Source organism: Felis catus, chromosome C1 (genome assembly GCF_018350175.1).
Source record: "Felis catus isolate Fca126 chromosome C1, F.catus_Fca126_mat1.0, whole genome shotgun sequence".
In the NCBI taxonomy this organism is placed as follows: Eukaryota; Metazoa; Chordata; class Mammalia; order Carnivora; family Felidae; genus Felis; species Felis catus.
The window spans coordinates 135,141,482-135,166,701 of record NC_058375.1 but is presented as its reverse complement, the minus strand read 5'-3'; the positions used below and the strand labels follow the sequence as shown (position 1 = coordinate 135,166,701).

Below are 25,220 nucleotides of genomic sequence, written 5' to 3'. Positions count from 1 at the left end.
CGGGCGGGGGAGGGGCAGACAGCGAGGGAGACAGAATCTGAAGCAGGCTCCAGGCTCGGAGCTGTCAGCACAGAGCCCGATACGGGGCTCAAACTCATGAACTACGAGATCATGACCTGAGTCCAAGTCAGATGCTTAATCGACTGAGCCTCCCAGGTGCCCCATGTGCTTTTTTTGGTTAAATATGGTTCATTGGGGGCAGTGATAGCTGGTGAATTGAAAGGTGAATTAATATGAGAGTGACAGAGTCAGAAAATTTCTGAGTTGAAAAGGTCCTCACAAATGCAGGGCTCTTGGAGTGGAAGTCATAGGAGATGAGTTCAGTGACTGTCTGAGAGTAGTAGAGCTCTAGGCCAACCACTTCTGTGGTTACTGAGTCAGGGTCGAAGCCATTCCAACCAGGAAGTGAGTGATCATAGCAGGAGAAGGCTTTAAACTTCCTGGGGTTGGAGAAAAAAACGGAGTCATTGTGGAAGCAATCTTAGGACATGAGGAAAACAGAAAAATAAGCATCCGTTATTTCCTCTTATTAACAAAAATGATGTAAAGGTATTGATTACAAAAATATAAATCCTAAGCATTAATACACTTTTTTAAAAAGTGGGACATGCATATTTAAAAAAAAAATAAGTGTCTTTAAATTACTTGTATTTGCTTTTTGGGTACACTATTTTAACTTCTTTTTATTTAAAAATTTCTTTATAAACACACACATATATATGTTGGAACAAATATTTTTTTTGCTTATAATTTAGAATCTGTGAAGTCTTAAAAGGACCGATGAGTATTCTCATCATTGAAGCATTCTATGGAGGGTCCCATAAACAGCTGGCGGATCTGCTCCAAGAAGAGTTAGAAGACTGTGTCCTTTATTCCCTTCCTGCAAAGAAATGGCATTGGAGAGCGCGCACATCGGCTTTATACTTCTCCCAGAATATTCCCATCAGTGAACAGTACAGGTAATCAGAGCTCAGGCTGCGTTGTCAGCCTGTTTTTAATGTACTTGTTGTGAGGATGTTGCTTCTCTGTCAGCGTCTAGGAGATTTTCTCCAGCCATGGAATTGGTCAGTCTGACTAAGGACATGTCCCTTTAGACACGGTAGAACAGCAGGGTACATTTTACACTCTGAGGACATCGGCTAGTAGGAAAATGGCCTCAGTTTGAACCTACAAGCCTTTGCTCATTTGTCTTGTGATTTTATCATATGCACGTGTGTGGGTGTGGATGACATTTTTTGGCCTGAGAGAAGAGTTGATCTTGGGCACGTTTGTTGTTGTTGTTGTTGTTGTTGTTGTTGTTCCATAAGCTCCAGTGTCTCTTTTAGTGCGTGTGCTGTTTTAGTTTAGTTTATTGTGTCTGCTCTGTGCTAGGAGCTGAGGTTGAAAAGACGGAGGTGACCAAGATCTGCGCCCTTGAAGCTTTAAAGACTGTTGAGGTAGAGATAGACAGGCAAGTGCAATGTGAGCATGAGAAAATGGAGGAGTTGGTTTTGATGTTACGAAGTAGGAACACGGTGTGGAGTTGGTAACCTTTGCCTAAAGGATGAATAGATTATGGGGACACGGGACTCAGCTGTGAATTCTGATTTGTCAGGAAGTGCGAAGTAGAGGTGCCTATCAGAGATTCTTATTGGACACACTGGAAAGATGGATGAGAAATACTGATTGCATCTGGTGAGGACCAAGTAGAGTACTGAACATCCCTACCTCCCTATTGTATCCATATTTATGGCCATGTGTCTCCTGCTTGTTAAACAGTAGAAGATTATCCTACTGTGGTTTATGTACCTGTTGTTCCTACCAATCTGGGCCCTTCTGTGTAGGGCTGCATTGGTTTAAGCAGGAGTGGGGAGTGCCAGGCTGATAACGCAGTTAGGGCAGACAGGTTGTTAGAGAGAGGGCATGACTGTCGTGCTCACCTTCGCTTCAGCAGCCATGTCTGTCTTGCTTGTAGGTGGGGCAATCACTAGGGAGACAAGACCTTGGGATTTAAATGTAGGTTGCTGTTCTTAGTAGTCATTTGGGGGATTCAGAGAATACCCCGTTTGGTGGATGAAAACCATGCCTCATGTCTGAGAATTCAGATTATCAGGTAGAATAACAGTGAGCGCTCAGGTCACTTTGCTTGGGATTATAAAGGTAAAATGCTGTTTGAGGGACAAAAATATTGTGTATTTTTCTAATCTAAAGTGTATTTTTCCTTATATAATTCAGTGTTTTGTATTCTGATATCACTAAGTGAATATCGTTCACGAACAGTATTAGAAATTTCAATGAGTGTATCAATATAAAAGTTTTAAAGGCAATGGTAAGACGGTTGCTGTGTTAAAACCTGACTGTTTATAGTTGCTTTCACATCTCATTTAATTGTGTTTTCACAGCACCAATTGTATTATATTACTTAAGGTCACGTAATCCGGTTAGCTTTATGGCACATTTTCATTTAACGTTACCATTTGATACAATACATTTCTACAACGATTTGAACATTGAAATGAACCATTTCTCTGTCTGCTGTTAGATTTCATTTTGATTATGCAGTTTTTCAGAATGAAATGACTGTATCACAGATATATGTGTACGGATAGCATGCACACACACACACACACACACACACACACACACACTCCTGTGCCTGTGGCTTCTCCGCTCCCTGTGAGGACTGAAGGATCTGAGGTGAAACATCACGTTGCTCTTTGAAGCAGTCTTGCTTGGGAGGCCAGTTTCTGAAAGATTGTGATGTAAAGTTTTACTCCCTGATGGCCACAACCTACAGGTCCTAACACCGCTATCTAAGATCTTTCAAGGTCGGTCACCGCAAGACATCACTGCGGCTGTGCAGTTCGCTGCATTAATCTAATCAGACTTCACTGAAAGATACCTCACCAGTTGAACTTACAGTTGTATTTGACCAATGATAACTTATCTACTCTTTTTGAATACTTTTGGAAAAATAGCAACAGCTTGAAAACTTACACTAAGTTAAAAAAAATATGCTCACTCAATCCTGCATGGAAGTACGAGAGTCTTTTGTTACACCAGATAAACTGATCCCTGTGGAGATTTTTAAAGATATGAAGGGTACCTGGGCGGCTCAGTTTGGTGAATGTTTAACTCTTGATTTCTACTCCGGTCACGATTCCAGGGTCGTGGGATCACCCCCCGAGTTGGGCTCTGTGCTGAGCATCGGAGCCTGCTTAGGATTCTCTCTCTCTCTTTCTCTCTCTCTCTCTTAAAAACACAAAGAACAAAGTAACTTTTGGAGAGCCAGGTGAATCAGTCAGTTAGATGTTGGACTCTTGATTTTGGCTCAGGTTGTGGCTGAGATCGTAAGATCGAGCCCATGTTCAGCTCTGCATTCAGCGTGGAGCCTGCTTGGGATATTCTCTCTCTCTCTCTCTCTCTCTCTCTCTCTCTCTCTCTCTCTCTGTCTCTCTCTCACCTGCTCCCTCTCCCTCTCCCCCCCCTTTCTCTCTCCCTCTTTACTCCTCCCCTGCTTGAGCATATGCTCTCTCTAAAATAAAATAAAATAAAATAAAGATATGAAAAGTTTTTGTTTTTTATTTACTCTATTTATTTGGCAAATGAAATCCTCAAAATTCATAAAGCACCGTTATTACCTACTATGCAAAATTACTAAACAGGTAGGGACTGTGTCTAATGAGAAACACCCTGAATGTAGGTACATGTGTTACTTTTCTCAGCTTCTGTACATGTAGTCATTAATGTTGTGAGCTTATTATCCAGAAATTATTTTATTACTAAAGGAATAAATGCTTCATCCCAATTACTCAGTTTAATTCTGCTTTATCCTGACAGCTGAAAGAATACATCGTGATTCACATTTGGAGCTGTTTAATTTTATCAGAGGTTACAAAAGCCCCAAAAGTTATTTTTCTTAAAAGTGCTTGGTAATTATTGTTTCATTGGTTATATTAGAGTTTTGCCTTCTGGAAACTGTGGAATGCAGAAAAGTGTTTTTGAGGATGGGCCTTAAATTTTGTGTTCTGAAATGTATGAGTCATTTGTCCCAAGAGTGGTATTTCGACTTTCTTAGATATACCTAGACTAGGCATCGAAGATACTGTATGTATTTTCTTCTTCGTGCAGTATCTTTACTGAACTGAAACGATCACTGTTACTGAAAATCATTTTTTCACTCTCAGCTGCTTACAATTATATTTTTCATTCCATCTGAGGTATTGTGGCAGATTCTCATCATTGGCCACTTAACAGCCCTTCTTCCTTGTTAATCACACTTTTCTTTGGAGTGGCTAAGTACCCCCTGGGAGTGAAGCATGATTGACCTGAGTCGTCATTATGATCCCGTTCTCTGCCCAGTTTTCCCAGCATTCCTCGTGGTTAGTGCTAGACAGTCACTAGGTTTTGGCAAATTAGATTTAAGTGGATGACTTCTGGGGGTTCTTCCAAAAAAGTTGGTTTGTTTTGCTTTTAGTTATGGAAGGAGAAAGCCATTTTCCTTTCCTGCATGTGACAGTGGTTGTGCTGTCTACAACCGTGAGGTGACAGGATGAGGACAAAGTGCCTGGGCTCCCAAAAATGGCTGATGGAAGGCTGGACAGAGCACGGATTAGACTTCCATTTTGAACAATAGAGCCACCTAGACACCTAAAAACCCACCATATCTAAAACATCTGGAAATGATTCATGAAGTGTAACAAATTTCCTTTTAAGTCCGTAGCTGAGCAAAGTAAGAGAGGATCTGAAGAAGGATCTGGAAATTGGAGTGGTAGCTGGCCTTGAAGCTGTGGTTGCCTCGTTTTCATAAAGGAGTTGACATAACTGGTTAACTTAGTTATGTTACATTCTGAAATGAAATATCATGCAGCTCTGACCTGAATTAGGTAGCTTTCTGTGTCTCTTATGGGAACCTCTCCAAGATCTTTTCGGTGATGAAAAGTAATGTGCCAAACAATGTTATTAGGTGTTGTCTTTGGTATAAAGAAAGGAGGTGATCAGAACAATACGGTGGAAGAGTATACGGGAAATGAGTAAACACAGTAGTGTGAATATCACGGTGGCAGAGGATGTCATTGCCCACCCGTGCCCCTCTGACCTTTCCCTTTCGGTGCGCTCCGGCCAGCTTCCCACTGCTGGCATCTTTGCCTGAGGGAGCCGTGCTTTGCCAGTGCACGCAGCAGGCTGGGAGCAGCCCTCCACACGTGACCTTCACCCCTCGGGTGAAATCATTCTGAAGTGTGTGCAGAAGAGAAAGCACTCACAAGGATTCCTTAAACACCCCGTACGTCAGAAAATGTGCAGGCGTGATTCCACATAACTCCCGGGTCACAGAAGAAATTGTAATGGACAGTACAAAATGGGACTGGATCATAATGAACATATTGTATATCACAGGGCAGGTTGTATCTAAATTGACAGTCACAGCCACATCATCTTTAATAAATTTATTTTTGTTAATTTTTAATCGTGCTATGCAGGCCTCGAAAGCTTGTGGTGCAGAGCAGGGACCCTCTTACTTGAATCTAGGAGTGGTATTGGGAAGAAAAGAATAAGAAGAGGGAAAAATAGTGAAGTTGGAAGCAGATTTTATAGTGGAGATGAAAAAACTAAGAGTTGATTTGAGATAATAAAATAGATAAACAGAGGCATGTTTTTGTTTTGTCTTGTTTTGTTTTTTTAAAGGCACAAACAATTTTTGTGACAAAAATGACAAAAATACAACTACTGATATGGCACAGATCAATAAAAAGGGGAAATGCTCTTAAGAGTCTTATGTTAATAGAGCTGAAACCTTACATGAAATAGTGAATTTCTTAGAAAAACAGAACTTACAAAAACTCCTAAAATGAAACAGAAAGTCTGAATGGAATTCTAATCATCAGAGATGCTGCTGCATTAGCTCAGAGTCTACATGACGGAGGCTGGGTCCCCGTACTGGGTTGGTTTACTGCACTGGTACCACCCTGCCTCTTTCTACACTTGTGTTACTTGAGACGGAGTGTCTAGGTTTTTAGGTTTTCTGTTTCCTGATAGTCATAAAATCCTAACTGTTAATAGATGTTGATTATCATTATGATACCTTTTCCTTCCCTACCCTGACCCCTCCCCCCCCCCCCCTCCTTTTTAATGTCCAAGGAGGGGTGAGGAAAGCAAATAGTTGGGTAGGAATTAAATTGAATGAAAATTCACTTGGGTGAAGGAATGCATCGAGTAAAATTAAAGCTTTCAGTGATATGTGGCTATTGATAACTTTGTTACGATTTGCCATAATCTTTAATGGTACCATGACTGTGGCCTTTTACTAAGCAAATTCTCTTTCAAGGACTGTGTCATTTTTTTCCCACAAATGAACTATTCTCTGCAAAACATTGAATGTAACTTTCTATGGGAAAATGAACATTTTTAGCTGATATGAACTGTGTATGCTTGTTGTTTGTAGTTAGCCCTTGTGAATAAAGGCATGGCTACACTAGTGGGTATAGGTGAATCAGTACAGAAGGTGGTGGTTTCTCAAACAATTCTTTTGTAAATTAGTAATTTAAATTATTCCTTGCTTGACAGTTATGGCTTATTTTGACTTGTTACCTTTTCTTAAAAGTATAACTCTCTGAATAATATATTACTACTTTAATCATGAAACATTCTTTTATTAAGATATACCTTTCTGAGTAATTTGATATAATTTTAGTCAGTAAACACCCTTTTTAATGATTATTTTTTAATTTAAATCCAAGTAGTTAACATATAGTGTAATAATGATTTCAGGAATAGAATTTAGTGATTCTTCACTTACATACAATACCCAGTGCTCATCCCAACAAGTGCCCTCTTTAATGGCCATTGCCCATTTAGCCTGTTTATTCTCTGTATTTACAAATCTATTATGGTTTGTCTCCCTCTCTGTTTTTATCTTGTTTTGGCTTCTCTTCCCCCATGTTCATCTGTTTTGTTTCTTAAATTCCACAGATGAGTGAAATAGACAAATACCTTTTTCTGACTGACTTATTTCTCTTAGCATAATACACTCTAGTTCCATCCATATTGTTACAGATGGCAAGATTTTATTGTTTTTGATATCCGAGTAATATTCCATTGTGTGTGTGTGTGTGTGTGTGTGTGTGTGTGTGTGTGTATGTACGTACCACATCCTCTTTTTTTTAATGTGTTGTTTGATAACTTTTACATTTATTTATTTATGTTGAGAGAGAGAGAGAGATTGAGATTGCAAGTGGGGAAGGGGCAGAGAGAGGTAGAGACAGAATCCCAAGCAGGCTCTGCACTGTCAGCACAGAGCCTGACATGGGGCTCAAACTCATGAACCATGAGGTCATGACCTGATCTGAGATCAAGAGTCGGACACTTAACTGACTGAGCCACCCAGGCGCTCCCCACATCTTCTTTATCCATTCTTCAGTCGATGTACATTTGGGCTCTTTCCATACTTTGGCTATTGTTGATAATAGTGCTGCTATAAACATTGGAGTGCATGTGCCCCTTCGAATCAGCATTTTTATATCCTTTGGATAAATACCTAGTAGTGCAATTGCTGAGTCGTAGGGTAGTTCTATTTTTAATTTGTTGAGGAGGCTCCATACTGTTTTCCAGAGTGGCTGCATCAGTTTGCATTCTCATCATCAGTGCAAAAGGGTTCCTGTTCCTCCTCATCCTCACCAACTTCTGTCATTGCCTGACTTGTTAATGTTAGCCATTCTGACAGGTGTGAGGTGGTATCTCATTGTGGTTTTGATTTCTCTTTCCCTGATGCTGAGCGATGTTGAGCATCTTTTTATGTGTCTGTTAGTCATCTGGATGTCTTCTTTGGAGAAGTGTCTCTTCATGTCTTCTACCCATTTCTTCACTGGATTATTTGTTTTTTAGGTATTGAGTTTGATAAGTTTTTTTTATAGATTTTGGATACTAACCCTTTTTCTGTTATGTCATTTGTAAATATCTTCTCCTATTCCGCCAAATGCCTTTTAGTTTTGCTGATTTTTCCCTTTGCTGTGCAGAAGCTTTTTATTTTAATGAGGTTCCAATAGTTCATTTTTGCTTTTGTTTCCTTGCTCTGGGGACATGTTGAGTAAGAAGTTGCTGTGGCTGAGGTCAAAGAGGTTGTTCCCTGTTTTCTCCTCTAGATTTTGATGACTTCCTGTCTTATGGTATGGTCAACATTTTTTTATTAGTGTGTGACATACTGGGAGTATAAAAGTAAACAATGACTTAATAAGGATTTGTAGGTGAGTGAATTTATAGATGAGGTTTGGTTTAGATAGTGGCATCATTTTATGTCTCTGTAGTAATCAGAACACAATTTAGTGGAATTAAATGATAGTAATAATAGCTAACATATTGAACACTTACCATGTGATAGATATTCTACAATCCCAGAAACTAGATATGGTTTTCCTGGTTTTACAGAAGAGGAAACTGAAGCTCAGAAAATCAGATTATTTGCACTGGTCACACAGTCAGGTTAGTGGTGGGTATACAGTTGGAGCCCAAGTCTGACCATTTGCAGAGGCCATACACTGTTCTCTGTAAGCCCATGCTCTCAACCACTGTGCTATCTTAATTCCCTGCCCAAGCAAACTAAACTAATGAAGGAAATTAAACCTACGTACCTCCTGATTATAAATATATGACTAAAGTTTATTATCAGAAGTAGGTGTTGTGCTTCTCCTGGTCTTTAGAAGAATTATAGTTCTTGGTTCTTGCTGGAGGCTGGAGGTTGGAAACCAGGAGCCTTTTTATGTTTGTGACTCTGTGGTGTTCTCATTTTTCCTCAGGGCATTTGCTCTTTAGTCATCATCTTTGTTGCTATTGTTGTTGTTGTTGTTGTTTTTAAGTGTATTTATGTATTTTGAGGTGGGGGAGGGGCAGAGAGAGAGAGGGACAGAGAGAGAATCTCAAGCAGGCTCTACACTGTCAGCACAGAGCCAGATTCAGGGCTCGAACTTGCAAATCATGAGATCATGACCTGAGTCGAAATCCAGAGTCAGAGGCTTAACCAGCTGAGCCACCCAGGCACTTCTGCTCTTTAGTTTTTGGCCACAGAAGTTTTAAGTCATTTGAATTTTCTTCTTTTGAAATCCAAATAAAAAACAACATTTGATGCTGTATAAAAATCACAGGGTAGACTCATGAATACAAAAATTGAATTTTTTAGGACACTCACCTGCAGTCCCAAGTTATCCTCAAACTGGCATACTTGAAGTTCTCTACTTGGTTTATGAACTTAGCTACAGGCAGCACTCTAGTACAGTCTTGCTCACGTCCCTCGTATCATTACTGGTTGTATGCACTTGGGATTCGGATAATGTTCCCACACTATGTAAATGATACCGTCATTGGGTACAATGTAGCATCCTATAATCTCACCAGTATGTGACTGCTCCATTTATGTGAATTAGCCTCAAGCTTCCCCATCTCTGTTGCCCACTTCACCGGCTTCCCTATCATGTACTACCCAATCATGGGATTCTTTTTTGGTTTGTTCTCCTACCAACCTTGCTGTCCTATCCAGACAGTGCACACCACAGCTTTCCAGAAGTCGTATGGTACTTAGAACTTTGTCCACAATATGTGATCTTGGTGAAACCTTCTGCTTCACAGTATTTTTCAGTTTAGCTGTCTGAACTTCATGTTGAAAATGTTGCTGACCACAACACTATAAAAATAGAATAATCTTGCACACCAAATAACTTCCCATCCCATGAGTCTCTGTCTGTCTGCCTCTGTGTTTTCTCTTTCTGCTCACTCCCTTCTCTCTCTCTCTCTCTCTCTCTTTCTCTCTCTCTCCCCTTCTCTCTCTCTCTCCCTCTCCTCTACACACACAGGTGCACACACACAAATGACTACTCTTAATTGCCCTAGCAACATCTTCACTGTAAAACTGGAAATTAACCCTGTTACCATGCTTCCTAAAGTTTGGTTATCATGCTTCATCTTTTCTACTTTCTTTACATTCTTTTGTCAGTGTTTTTAAGAAGTAAAATATTCCAGTATCAGAAAAAAAAATCTTATTGTGGAGTTTGTAGTTTATTCTCACCACAGTCTGCTAAATCAAAAGTGTTTGCATAGTTAGCAGCACGCATTGTGAACCCCCTGCTTCCAAGGAGCCGAGCATGGCAGTTCAACGTCAAGTAGAGTGTATATTTTTAATATGCCTTGTAGCTTATTTAAAAAAATCACATGTAGGAGTCTATATAACCCCCATGTAAAGGTACATATAGATACAAGGCATCATTTCTAAGAGACTCTACATCTTAAAGACTGTTAGAGTAAGTCTCCCATATATTTACCCTTTGAAATTTGACAACTATATTTTAGAAGATATACTGGATGTGTATTACACTTTTACGGAGGAGAGAAAATCATGCTTTTTAATGAAGGAAATTGAAAAGGCAGAAAAACCCCAACACCCCCAAATGGATACAGTAGGTACTATTGTATAAAAGAGCTGTGGCTACAGAGGAAGGACCTTCATAATTTTGCTTTTAGAAGCAATGAACTTATTTTTGACCTAATACTCAAAACTGTGAGTCTGATCTTAGAGTGCTTCTAACCTAGTTACTGTTAGGTGTTGAGTGTCTTCATTATGGTTTATCTTCATAGCATGGAAAAGCCTTCAGGAAATGAAAGACATTTTTATTGTACTTCCATTCCCAACATTTTTTATTTGTTTATATTGGAGACAGTTTCTCTGCTTTTATCGAGGTCTTAGTCAATGAAAATATGTTTTGCTTCTGTAGCTCTATAGGGTGTGCACGAGTATTAGTCTCTGACTTACTGTGTTTGGAGCCTCTACAGCTATGGTGTAGGTACTCTGTTACCCTTGCCTTCTCCTAAGCCTCCCCTCTTAGGGAAGCTTTTATGTTTGCCTATTCCCTTGAGGTCAGGTTTGGCTTCCTAGCTGCCTTTGGACACATTGTCCTATCCGTTAAATGAGTAATTCTTGTCCAACTGTCCTTTGTTTATGCTCCTCTGTGGTTCACTCACATGATGGACCTGCTGGTCTCCTGACCAGCCAGCCCACAGAGATACCCTGTAGGCGGAAGGCAGGAGCTGAGTCAGGCGTCGTGCTCACAAAAGAGCATTCTTCTATCTTTCATCCTTCTATCTTTCTAAAGAACATAATCCTATATTCTAGTGAGTTTCTTCTTAAATGGTCTCTCCTGTATTTCTATTTGTTCACGATCTCATGCTGATAATAAAAAAATGACACTCCCCCATTTTAGGAGAAGTCCCAGGTGACTGAATATATATAATGGAGAAGACTAGGAGAGGGATGGTTTGGCCAGAACCGTGCCCCCCCCCCCCCCCACTAGTTATCTTTTGGCTTTTTTCTAAGCTTGTTTCCAATTTTTTTTTTATCAATATTTATTAAGAGACAATGCCAAAAAAAAAAAAAAAAAAAGAGAGAGAGAGAGAGAGAGTGCCTACACTAGCACTGGTGATGTAAAACCACACTTGGCAAATCCGGACATAGTAAGCGTTTAGTAAAGTCTGTTGACTGAAAGAATGCTTTATGCCTTTATCCTCTTTTTGTACTCATAGCGTTGAGGAAATAATCCCTGATTGAAAACCATCAGGGACTTCGAGCTACGTGTGTAAAAATCCAGATTACACACTGGGCTTGCTGGGCCCTGCCGGCCTCTGCAGCCTTATCTCCCACCCCTGCCATCTCATTGGAGTCCGCTGTAGTAGCTGCAGGGGCCTTGTTCCCTCGCTCTGAAACCTCAAGCTCTTTCCTGCCTCAGGTTCTGCTACTACTGAGCTGGCAGCTAAGTCTCACCCCCTCACCATACCCTTTGCTTACTTTTCCCCCCTGTCTTTCAAGTTCTGACCGAAAATTTCGCCTCCTCAGAGAGGCCGGCGCTGACCACCTATCTAAAACAAGCCCTCTTATTTCTGTATGCTTTTTCTCTCCTCTGTAATAACATTGTATATAATTTGTAATTATTTTGTTTGTTCGATTTCGTTTCTTTTTTCATTATGCTGCAAGTTTCAGAATGACAAGCCCCATGTTTGTCTTTTTTACCACTTTTATCCCCGGGACCTAACATGCCGCCTGGCAGATAGCTGCTACTGAGTAAATATGCTTGAATGAATGATTTCATACCTGTGGGTTTGAAAATGCAAACAAAATATGGCTGCAGTTGACTTTCCTCAACTGCTTGCTTTTTTTCTGCTTTGGGCACTCCTACTTTCCTGTGGCTAGAGATATTACCTCTTCTACACAGAAACTGCTTAGAGACATTTAAGGGCCTGTGTTACTCAGTTTTATGGGATTAAACCAAAGAATTCCATACACTTTTACTCACTTATTTTTATGGGTTATATTAATCATACTGTGAAATCAGTCATCTATTATGTAAATTTTGATAACAGAAAATATAATTTTCGGAATTTCCCCTGTATAAAAGTGTTTCTAGGAAAAAAAGATGTTTCTCCATTCAGGAAACTTTATAGAATCTAGAATATACCTGTGATATTTTGTGAAAGTATTTTAAGGCTTTTTTAATTTTGGCTGTGGCCACCCATGAACAGTGTGGCCTTTTAATTTATAGTGTGGAAATTATGGGATAAATGAGAGATTAGAATTTGGCCCAAAGATGTATTTTGCTTGGCCACTGCAATTATTTAAGCATTTTTAATTTTTAATGCTTTTAGATAGACAGACATTCTTTGTATTGGTCATAAGCACAACTAGTTGCCAGTGTTTTATACTAGTCTGCTTCTCACTTTTATGTTACTTAACTGATCTGTTTAGGTCTTTGTGTTTGTTGCCTCTTGCTTTGGAACTTGCAAATGATCATTAAAAAAAAAAAGACACACACACACACAGACACACACACACACATACACACATATAAAGAAAAAAAAAAAAGAGGTTAGAGAGGGAGAGAGCCAAAGCATAAGAGACTCTTAAAAACGGAGAACGAACTGAGGGTTGATGGGGGGTGGGAGGGAAGGGAGGGTGGGTGATGGGTATTGAGGAGGGCACCTTTTGGGATGAGCACTGGGTGTTGTATGGAAACCAATTTGACAATAAATTTCATATTAAAAAAAAATCCCAAAAAACCCCAAAATAAATAAATGTTTAAAAAAAAAAGATACACACACACACACACACACATACATACATACATACATACATACACACACATGCATATTTAAATGTACATATACATAAAAACTTACTAGGAATATAAAATCATTTGTGTTTGGAAGAAATGTCATATACTGGAGGAGCCAGCAGTCCTGGATTCTAATCTCAGCTCTGCCATAAATAAATTTTTTGGTATAGGAAAGGTCACTTTTTAATCTTAGGGTCTTATTTTTTTCACTTGTAACTGAAGGTTTTGTTTTTGTTTATTGAATTCTGTGATGTCATGAAAAAGGAATTAAAATCAAGATCAAGATTCAACAGATTTTGAGACAAAAGACAATTTCATGTTGTCATTTAGCTTTGTTATGAACCACTGCTTCATTTAATACAGGAATTAGTTCCTCATCTTATTTGTATATCTCCTTGAATTTTTAACTTTTATTTTTAGACTTTTGGGGAATAATTCTTTCCAGTAGTACTTCTGTCTTTGGAGTCGCTCTGATGTGACTTATTATTAGTTTGGAACTCCTGTTCCAGCCTCAGCATTTTAGGATTATTTGCCTTTTCATGGTGCTGTCTTTACAGTGCATGGGCCACAGGACACATGCACTAAATACTGAAGGTGTTACTGTAGAGTCACTACAGGAGGACAGAGGGGAGGGGACTTAAATTCTCATTCAGCAAATTCTGAGGTAGATGTGAGAGAGTGTTAAGAGATTTTGATAGCTGGAGATAGAATGGAAGAGTGCTGTAGGAGAAGGAAATATCCAGGACAAAGATATTAATGCAAGGAAAACTGGAAAGTGCAATCTCCAAAGTGCAAATGTCTTGGTTTACTTTGCAAAGTGCAAATCTCTTGGTTTAATATGGACATGTTCTGAGTTCGGAGGACTTGTGGGACATCAGTTTGGGATGATAAGGCAGATTTTATCCAATTCATGTACGTTTGTGAATTCAAGGCTCATAGTTTGGGGACCTTTGCTTTAGATTATGAGTATCTTTTGAAGACTCTATTCCTGGAACCCTGTTAATTGCACATGATAGAAACCCAATTCAAAATCCCTTAAACATAAAAGAACATGTACTGGGCTACCGTATAACTGAAGGTTCCAGAGTGGTTGACTCTAGTCACAGCTGGATCCGGTGGTTCAGTGAGACCATTAGGTCTCTTGTTTTCTTGACTCTACTTGCTTCTGGTTTGACTGTATTCTGTAGCAGGCTTTCTCCATAGTTAAGTTTCCATCCTGCCAGTTTAGTTACCCTATCTGAAGGAGAGTACCTCCCTCTTGGCAGTTCGAACAAAAGTCTCAGAGTGACTGAAATGACTTAAAAAAAAAAAAAAGATGATGTGGTCTTTAAACTTGTTACTCTGGCAGAAGGCACTTAATATTGTGATTGGCCAAAGTAGGGTCAACCCAATTCAAACCATATGAACTCAGTACCGGAGAGCAAAAGGGAAGTTACATTGCTGTTACTCGAAGAGGGAAAACAATGTTTTGTAAACCAAAAAACATGGTGAGTACTACAGTGATACATGGGAGTAAGGTAAGGTAAACTGTGCAAAGGACAGTTATTACAGTGTGTAGTGTAGAGACCGTGGGTGAGGGTAGAGATGGTCAATGGATTCTAAAAGCTATTGGAGAAATAGTGAGCTTCTGAAGAACCATGATAATAGGAATGGAAAGTAGTAAAGGAACTAGCAATATGAATGAAATTTGTGCTGAAATGGGTGAAGGGGATTAAGAAGTCAAAACTTCCAGTTGTGAAATAAGTAAGTCACAGGAATGAAAAGTACAGGATAGGGAATATAGTCAATAATATTGTAATACACTTACTGCGGTGAGCATCTCGTAATGTATATAATCTTTGAATCACTATGTTGGATACCTGAAAATAATTTAATATTATCTGTCAACTATACTTCAATTAAAAATTTAAAGAATTAAAAAATTGTTTTGTTTGCATTTCACTAACTATAAAATTTGTCTAGAATCTGAACTGAAATTTATCTCTGTCTTGTCCATGAGAAAAGAAGTTGTGACACAAATTAATTTAGTCTAAGAGATCACAGTTAAACTACTTTAGTGGTTATAATTATTTTTAAAATAGCTCTGTGAATTGTAAGTCATTCATATTAGCCCATTAAATTGGATCAGTGGGTTTATTTTGGCGCATTTTAAGTTACTCCATGTACTTAAATATGGCAAAACTTCCTTTTCTTAAAAAAATTAATGTAACACTGCCTCTTTTCTTTATTTAAATAAAATGCTATGTATATGTAATGTTATGTTACATATACATGTACATGTATGTGTGTGTTTATATCACACACAAATAATCAATAAGTGATTGATTACTTAGTATAAACTTCTCAAACTTATCTCCCCTCTCTATCACCCCCCAGCCCCAAAACAGGTATTAAGTGCTTTTGTAGCATTCTTTCAATTTGTTAGATCTCAGAGTGAAAATGAATGAGTAAATCGTGTTGCTCCCCTACTTAGTATCCAGTTCCGAAAAGCCAGTCTCTTTCTCAGTGGTCTGAACTGATGATGCCAGACACAAATAATAAAAATGTGAATAAGGCACTATGCTTTGAATTACATTTCTTCTCTTGGACATAGTTGTTTGTTTCTTTCCTTCTTTCAGGTTTTTATTTTATTTATTTATCTTTTGGTATTATTTAGACAATGTTCACTTAAATCAGCTTTTCTAAAGCAGTCATATACTACGTTTCTAGGGAAATCCCCCACACTTAGTAATCTGTCTTTCAGTATTGGAGTAGATCTGAAGTATAGGGGATTTTTAGCCCATAGTTTCTCTGTGTATCCAGTTTTGATACAGATATTTATTTGTAATACAAACTATTTTGGTGGGTTCCAAGATTTTCAGAAAATGAAAGTGTCTAAGAATGGGAACTAGGTTTTGTCACTCTTTTTTCTCCATCATAAGCTTAAATACAATGAAAAACATTTCATGAAATCTGATTATATTAAAGGCCTGTCTTATTTATGTATGTGTTTAGCATTTTTAATGTAGAGGTTTTCATTCAGATGTAGTGATTCTTAGCTTTCATTTTGTAGCATTGCTGAGTGTCTTCAGTTTCCTCAAAGGAAATTTTTAACTTTTAAAACAGAAAAATATCAGCTCACTTTTATTGAGAAGAATGTTTTTCTATGCACACCATTTTATAAAACGATAGTTGCCAAGAAACCAAGCAATAGCTTCGTGCCATTGCTACAAAGGTTTAGGAATCCTTGACACTTGCAATTGGTAGAGATGAAGAGATTGTAATTCAGTAGTTCATAGAGAGTGATTATAGAGCTATATAATCATTTTAACAACAGTATTCTTATTTTTTCCAGGTGTCCAAAGATATTTAATTATACTCCTATTTTATTTGCATTATTTTTTGAAAAATGTAAGAAAAGTAGGAGAAGCAGAGGTTAAGAACTAAGGGTCATGTTTGCTCTGAAATTTGAGTAATGTTTGTGATGTAAGTGGTGTTTATGTAAGTAATTATTTTCTTTGTCTGATTTTGATATTTAGAACTAGGGGAAGTAAAAGGAAACACATACATAGACATACACACAAGAAGTAGAAACAGTGGCAATTTTACAGTAGAACTACCTGAAAGCCATTAGAGCTTCAGGAACATGATCTTAATTTTTGTCTTTTTTCAATCACTTTTATTTCAGATAAAATGCTGGCAGATGGAAGTGATCCACTTGAGCAGTGTTGAGTTTTCTTTATTTTTTTTTCCATGGAAAAAAGCTTCCAGAAAACTTTTGTTTTTTTTTTTTTAATATGTTCAGCATGCATATGTTTTACATGTATTAACCAGTATTAAAAATGCAGTTCCTAATTAGATGTCTGAATTTGAAAGAAGGCTGCGGTGAAAACCAGCCTTTTAGAGTTACTGAAAAAGAAAGTTTTGATGAATAAGGTCATTTTTGCTATTGCATCCTTCAGCCATCTCTGGCCCCAGAAACTAAGGAAATTACATTATCTATATATCTCAGCTATTATGTTTTAGAATTTTACTGGATAATGTCATTTTTGATGATAAACCTTTAAGTTATTGATTGTATCAAAATGTGGAGAATTCAGGACATTTATATTCTTTTATGACCTGTTTTGTATTATAGCAGAGAAGTTAATACTTCTGTTACTTAAGGATTGAAGCTTTAGGTGGACATAAGTTGTTATCAACTCGACATGTCGTAGATGTTAGGAAGAACCTAGGAAATCTCTAAAGTGATATATTGTATTCTTTTTTTTTTTTTTTTTTACATTTTAAAATGTAAGAGATGAGGGGAAATCCCTTCTCTCCAAGTTTATCTACATGAGTCACCTTATGTCTTCTAATAGAGTATAGTGAAATGGTGCCATTTGAATCACTATTTCCATGTTTTTAATTTAGAATGAGTTTGTATTCATCAACATTCATCTACATTTCTGTTTTACTTTTCAATTTGTGAAACAGTATTTTTTCAGCTGATAAGCACATCCAACCAAGAAAGACTTCTAGTTTTCATTGACATGGAGTGTCAATTGTTCTCTTACTTATTTTATCTTATTGACTAATGTGGTGTTTGCAACTTCAAACCACAGATTAGGCACGTAGATATTGACTAATCCTGACACAAATATTAGCCCACACGATGTGAATTCCTTCAGTGTTTGGGCATTCCTAGGAACATATGATGGGTTTTGATGTTCTCATCTGTACCTATTAGACATAGTGTTACACAGTAGCTCTGACAGAGAGCGAAAGAGAACTGGTCTAGAAGTCAGGGGAGTCAAGTTCAAGACCCAGATCAGCCACTCACGTTTATAAGGGCAAATCACTTTTTTTTTTAATGTTTATTTATTTTTGAGAGAGGATGCAAGTGGGTTAGGGGCAGAGAGAGAGGGAGACACAGAATCTGAAGTAGGTCCAGGCTCTGAGCTGTCAGCACAGAGCCCGACGCGGGGCATGAACCCCCATGAGCTGTGAGATCATGATGAGCCGAAGTTGGACACTCAACCAACTGAACCACCCAGGCACCCCAAGGGCAAATCACTCTTATTCTGTACATTCACCTGCAAAGTGGTAAACACACAAAAAATAATATTCTTCCTATTTATCTTCAATATTTGTTATGAGGATCATATGAGATAATGTTCCAAGAATATTACGTAAACTGAAGAGTAAGATATTATTGTGAAGTTTGAACAGTTATAGGTAGAATTTGTACTGTTCTTCTGTGTGCCTGATTTTTTCTTTGAGTTTTTTTTTTTCAGTTAATCTCTAGTCTTTAGTTTATCTATTTTAAAATGTGAGTAAGAGAGATGACACAGAATTAATTCTTTAATAAAAACGTAATGTTTAAAGAGTATCTGGCCCAAAACCTCAATATGCTGCTACATTTGTTCTTCCATCAGATTGTTTATAGAGATAGAATGGGAAGAAATGGTAGAGGAGATATTTTTTGTGGAGTTTTGGTCTCTAGTTTATTGTGGTTCTGGTATCAATTTTGAATTGTAGCTAAATAGCAATGATCAATTACATATTATAGTGGGTAGTGATAATGAATTAAAATAGTGGTCAGATTTATATTTTTATAAATAGAAATGTGAGTTAATAATTCACTGTTTATTCATTTTCTTCAACTAACATTGATGTAACTTCTTTTATTTTATAAGGTATTTTGTTAGGTACTTGATTTGAAAGTGTGTTGAAAGAATGCTCGTTTATGAAAAAGATAAAAATGAAAGGTGGTTCAATTGCACCTTGTCTGGTAATGACTAAGGTGTTCTTCCAGTGAAAACAGGGTATACAGTTGTCTCATGGATCTGGAGACTTGACCATACCTGGTGGCTTTCTGTGAAATGGGCAGTTCTCATCCCGGTGATAAAATGATGGTGGCTTTCTAACACAATGTAGTTATTTCACATACATGGCATCATCTTTTGTTTAAACCCCAAGAAAAGGATTATGTAAATATCTGAACATGCAGAAGTTTTACATTAATTGTAATAAAAAATAACAGTTGAACATCATAACTGCCCAAACATTAGATAAATGGAAATAAATGTTCTGATACATTTTCTTGAAGTTGATACAAATTTTAGCAAACATAATAAAATCTTCCTTTCTTGTTCACAGTAGAAATGACCATTTCAGGTCAGCTATGTCACTGGCTACCATAATTAGCACAAGTCATTTAGCTTGAAAATATCTTTAAAACTTAAACATGTTGAAAGCTTTGTATTAACAGATAAAATTTTTTTGAGACCTTAGGCATATTAGTTTTGCATTTTCTTTCCTGCAGGAATAGGCTTTCCTTCTTATTTCTTTCAAAAATTTCTGAAACATTTTACCCTTGCTATTTGGGTTTACAAGTATAATGTGCTGAAAGAGAATTGGAGATGTTTGCCTGTTGCAGACAGTGATATCTAAGCCACTCATTCAACTTCCTTGTTTTAGGCATTTTAAAAAAATTACTGCTTCTACCAGGTAAAGGAGTTAAACTAAGATAAACACTCCCAACTACTCACAATGTTGCTTTTCAGTTCCCTCCTTCCAGATCATTCTGATTTCTTTGGATCCATCCATTTCTTTTCAGTTCAGTCCATCCGTTGCTTTTCAGTTCCCTCCTTCCAGATCATTCTAATATCTTTGGATCCATCCATTTCTTTGACCCTTCACTTCCAGTATTTTACCAGACCAGCTCACTAAGTAACAAACAATTCTGAATAGCTGAATTAATAATTAATTAATTAATATAGCTGAATTAATAATATTTTAGTTCTTGTCACTGCTAAGCAGTATTACCCATTCCGTTATACTTGGACAGGGTTAGTAATGGTGTGGAAGTGGCCAGTCTGTGAATGGATGAGTGGGGAAAGAGAAACACTTGTAGAGTAACAGGTAATTAACTCATGGGTTTTTTAACAAGTGAAATTCAAAAGCAAATATTGAAAGTATATTTTAGGGTTACTTTGGTGTCTTATGATATTGCCCTTTCCTTGAAGTTTTAGAAACAAATATCATCATAAATTTGCCCAGGAAATATTTTATTATTATTTCTAAGTTCCCTGAGGGCAGAGGCTTTGTCTTTTTCACAACTGTTCCCAAGGTCTAATTCTTAGTGTTCAGTGAATATTTGTTGGGTGAGCGAGTAAATAATGATGATACTAAGGAAAGTCAATAAAATTTCAAAGACCTGTACTTTTTGCTATGTGCAATATTTCTTCAGTTGTATTTATTTACAGATAAGAGATACATAAGAACAAGGCTAGCTGATTTTACTATTTAGCAGTGGATTTACATGTTTTACAAGGTTATATGCTGCCTATATTCTTTCTCTTCTTTCTTTCATGTTATATCCATTGCAGTTCCCTGCTTATAGTAGCTGCTCAAGGTTTGCATGAACATTATGCTTTACTTTAAAGAAATTCTTATCTCTTGTTATATAATTACCTGTGCAGTACAGTAAATAAAGTAGCTTTTTTCACGGTTTTCACTTTTCTTTTTTTTTTTTTTTTGGATTATTTTTTCCAAGTAGCAAAAGATCTAGGTGTAATGAGTTTGAAGCACGTCAGGTAGAATCTGAAGTGATAAACAGGAACTATAAGATGGAAATACTAAGATTTTGCCTTTTCTATGATACAGTGGCAATATGCACAAAGGGTTACCAGTTATTAGTTCATTGGCAGAAAAATTTAGGGAATACGAATGCAGTGAGGAAAAACTGGTTGCATGAGACATGGACTTCCTATAAGGTATTACAACCCAGGACTCTTTTGAAAGTGTACAGATTATGATGAGAGAACAGTAGAGGAACAATAATAACTTATGATTCCCGAAAGTTTACCTTTTTACTTGGCAGTGGTACCAATTTACATGGTCTACTTCGTAGAAATAGTATCTCACTGTTTTTTCAGGGAGTATTGCTTGACTTTTGTAGCCCTTTCAAGCATTTTCAACCATGTAATGGTAGGATACCTTCCTAATCCATGCCTTGTATTTCAGTTAATTACCATACTCCTTCACATCACTAAAAACTTCATTTTTAGCATGTCTACTTCTTGGAAATGTCATCAATTTGACCATCTTCTTGTCCCTTCCTCTCTATTAAGTATCTTTCCATCTCAAAGAAAGCCCTTGCATTTTAATTCAATATACAGTAAAACCTTGGATTGCGAGTAACTTGTTCTGCGAGCATTACCCAAGACGAGCAAACATTTCTAATAAACTTTAACTTGATAAACGAGTGATGTCTTGCAATAGGAGTAGTATGTGATGCCAAATGTCACGTGATCACAACTGAGCCAGTGGTTCTCTCTCTCTTTCACTGCGGGATTGTGTGTCTCATGCTCAGATGCTTGTTCTCAGGCCACGGTGTTTGGCAGAAATCAGTGATGTTTCGGAATGTTGGAAGGTGTCCACAGCTGGGCCTGGATTCTCTGTCTGCCTTTCTGTCTCCTCCTCCCCTGCTCATGGTCTGTGTCTCTCTTAAAAATAAATAAACATTAAAAAATCTCAAAAATTTAAAAGAAGGAAATCATCAAGAAGTATGAATGGGATATGCCAGTGGCTGAAAGATTGCAAGATTTTATAAGAAGTCTGCGCCTGTATCTTGTCTGCATAGGAGAAGGAGAAAAAGGCAGAGGCATCCCTCTCTTCAACTGAGATTAGGGAGATGTTTAAAATGTGGGAAACAGTGCAAAATTTTGTAGACAAGCACCACCTGAATAAGGCTTAAGCAGGGTGAGTGATGAATCTGTTTAGTGACAACACAATGTCACATTTCCATGAAATCCTCAAAAGGAGGCAAAAGCAAGTGTCATTGGATAGGTTCCTTGTTAAAGTTGCATGGAAAGAAAGATTCCATTGAGGCAGTCAATAGGTTAGCAGTGATTCTGTTAGCGATAGTGAAAGTCGTTCTATACAATAACCCTTCTCTCTTGCCTCTCTCACACCAGCCGTGAAGGTTTTCAAAGATAAGTGCAGGTTAATTTGTTTATATTTCTTTATATTTTGTATTTCTTTATTATTCTGTATTATAGTATAGTAATCATGTTTGTATGAATATTGTTGGGTGATGCAGTGAATCATCTGAGTTTCCATTATTTCTTATGGGGAAATTTGCTTTGATATACAAATGCTTTGGATTACAAGCATGTTTCCAGAGGAATTATGCTGGCAAACCAAGGTTTTATTGTACTATAGTTCTGTGTTTCCTGCCTTTTATAATCATCTATTTACCACTTAACTGGAGTAAATTAGGAATGTTATCAGTCAATGCCAAGTTTAATATCTGTTGTTTTTTTCCCCTTACTTCTTTCAACTCTTTCTTGCTTCGATCCCTTTAATACTCTTTTTTTTTTTTTTTTTGGCATTACTTATGGCCTTGACTTGAAGGGCAGAAAGCTTATTGACCTCTTGTTGGGTCTCTCCAGCTAGTTATTATTTTGTTTCTAGCTGTCATTTCTCCTTGCCACTACTTTAAAAATAACAGCACTGTTCTAGGTCTTGTCATAAACCGTTTTATCTGGATCTTTTCTTAAAACTTTTAAAAAATATATAAATGTGCATTACAGTAATCACCAGGTTTGGAGCATTTTGTCTGCAGCAACCCCATAAAACACTTTAAAATGTTTGATCTCATTTAAAACTTAAAACAACCCGATGGTCTGAACTATTATTACCACCACTTAATAGACAAGGAAACTCTGGCCGAGGGGCTTAATTATTTGCCAAACATTGTATAGCAACTAAGTGGTAGAATTTGGATCCAATGTAGTCCTCCATGACTCAGTGGCCCAAGCCCATCACTGCTACTCACCATCACTTCTCTTCTGACATCTCTTGTGCTGGTAGCCTTTGCTGCCTTTCTCTGGTAAGAACCATCACCTATCAGTATACACTCAGGTTATTAGTTGTATGTACTTAACCATGAATTCATCTCTTCTGTAGAGGATGCACTTTCCACATAGGGCAAGATACCATGGAACGCCTTCTCTTCCAATTTAACTTTCCCTCGTAAATTTCTTCTCATCTGTTTCTGGTACCTTGGGCACAGTGTTCTACCTCACTGCCCTGTTGTCACTGCATCCCCATCCTGAATTAGACACCCAGTCGTAGTGCTTTCTCTGATATGGTGCTGCTGAAGAAGACACTCTTAAGCAGCCATGTGTGTATCTGACCTGATCCTCATGGCTGTAGCTGACTGAGGATGAGATGGCTTGTTACCCAGAAATAGCCACATCACAGGTAGGCAGGTAAAGTGTGACATGTCCTTCTGAGAAAAGAATCATTTAAGCCAGTTGGATTCTTTTCTTGGGAATTTGAATGAAGAAATATAGATAAACTGGGGCAGTCAATGGCAGGATTTGTAGGCTAAGGCTCCTGAGGCAGGACCTAGAGAGTCCATAATAGGTCATATGCCAACTGAAGTTATAAGAGAGCAGAAACTATCAGTAAGCAGAAGTAGAGTAGGGAAAAGGAAACAGGTGCACAGAGAGAGGAGATGCCATGAGAAAGATAGCTTGTATCCTGTGTGAAGGAGGTTTACAGAGAACAGCTGGTCCCCAGACCTCCTGTAGACAGCTTTCTGGTTCTTGTCTCAGCTTTTATGGGAAACTTCATTTTATTTGAGATAACTTCTGCCCCTGTTTCTTGGTCTTCAAAAAGCCTGGGCTAGTTCTTCTTAAAGCATCAGTGATTATTAGTACTTATTGAATTATTTTAGCTAAGATAAAGTCCCTAGAATGATACTTTTTAGATATGATTCTATTCATTTATGTTTGGTCTCTTATAAAAGGTACCTTTTGATTTCCTTTGCTTCAGTCACCCCCAACAATTTTCATGAGTAATAGTATCTTGGTATCACCTTGATTCAGTTGTCAAAAGATTTCAGTCACTGCTAGTTATCTTTCCAACAAATAAATTCTTACACATATGGTTAAAGAATGACCACCTGCTCCTTATCTTGGTATGGTCCTATCCATCTTAAGTATAGTCTCTATTTTGTTTAAGATAACTTGCTTACCATAGGCACACTGGGTTTCCTATGTTTGATGGGGAATAACGGCCACATTACAGAAAAAAAAATAATGTTTATTTTATTTATTTTGAGAGAGTGTGTGTGTGCGAATGGGGAGAGGCAGAGAGAGAGAGAGAGAGAGAGAGAGAGAGAGAGAGAGAGAGAGAAAATCTCAAGCAGGCTTTGTGCTGTCCACAAAGAGTCTGATGTGGGGCTCGATCTCATGAACCATGACATCATGACCTGAGCTGAAATCAAGAATTGGCTGCTTAACTAACTGAGTCATGCAGGAGCCCCCAGAAAAATTTAAACATATACAAAATAAAGGAAATAGATGATAACTTTTTTTAACCCTGTAACAGTTATGCATACATGCCCAATCTTGTTCTATTTAAACTCCGTCTAACTTGTTATGATGAGCACTGGGTATTGTATGTAAGTAATGAATCACTGACTTCTACTCCTAAAACCAATATTGCACCATGTGTTAACTAACTAGAATTTAAATAAAAGTTTGGAAAACAAAACAACAAATAAACCTCTGCCTAGCTGCTTTACAGTGCAGATTATGTTGAAGCAAGTTGCATACATTTCATTTGTAGCTCTACATATTTCACTGGGTATCTCTAAAAGATGACCTTTCTTAAAAAAACATAACTGAAATACTATTATTACCCTGTTAAAAATCCTAAGTAATTCCTTTATGTCGTTAAATGTTTCTGACCTTAAAATACTACATTTACCGTAGCTAGGACCATATTATGTAATAAGGAAAAGAGAGGACAATCCCCTGGAGTCCAGAGCATGCTCGTAATGCTGTGTATGAAGAAGGGTTGCCCAACACAAACTGCCTTTTGTCTGGGAGCTGAAGTATGCTTCTTATTTGAGCAGTATTGATTTAGTGGCTCATTTAGTATCTTTGATGCTTTGTATTCACTTAGTTTTTACCTATAACTTATAGGTTTCGTTGCATTATAAAAATGGTGGTCTCTGGAGTTGTACAGAAGAAAGCCTATGCTGCCGTGCATGGGCCCTGGGCAGCAACATTTGTATTTAAGTATAGTATGCAACCAGGGTTGAGAGTGGAGGTCTAA

The 25,220-nt window shown here is 37.6% G+C and overlaps 1 protein-coding gene across 13 annotated transcripts in view; it reads left to right on the top strand.

The window, feature by feature from the left end:
* GTDC1 (glycosyltransferase like domain containing 1) overlaps window positions 1-25,220 on the top strand; it is a 422,851-nt gene that overhangs the window by 124,743 nt on the left and 272,888 nt on the right. For all 13 annotated transcript variants that reach the window (XM_045033733.1, XM_045033732.1, XM_045033729.1 and 10 more), the window contains one exon: window positions 756-959. In XM_045033733.1, coding sequence (XP_044889668.1) covers window positions 781-959 — 179 coding nt within the window. In that variant the 5' untranslated portion in view covers window positions 756-780. The remainder of the gene's footprint in view (window positions 1-755; window positions 960-25,220) is intronic.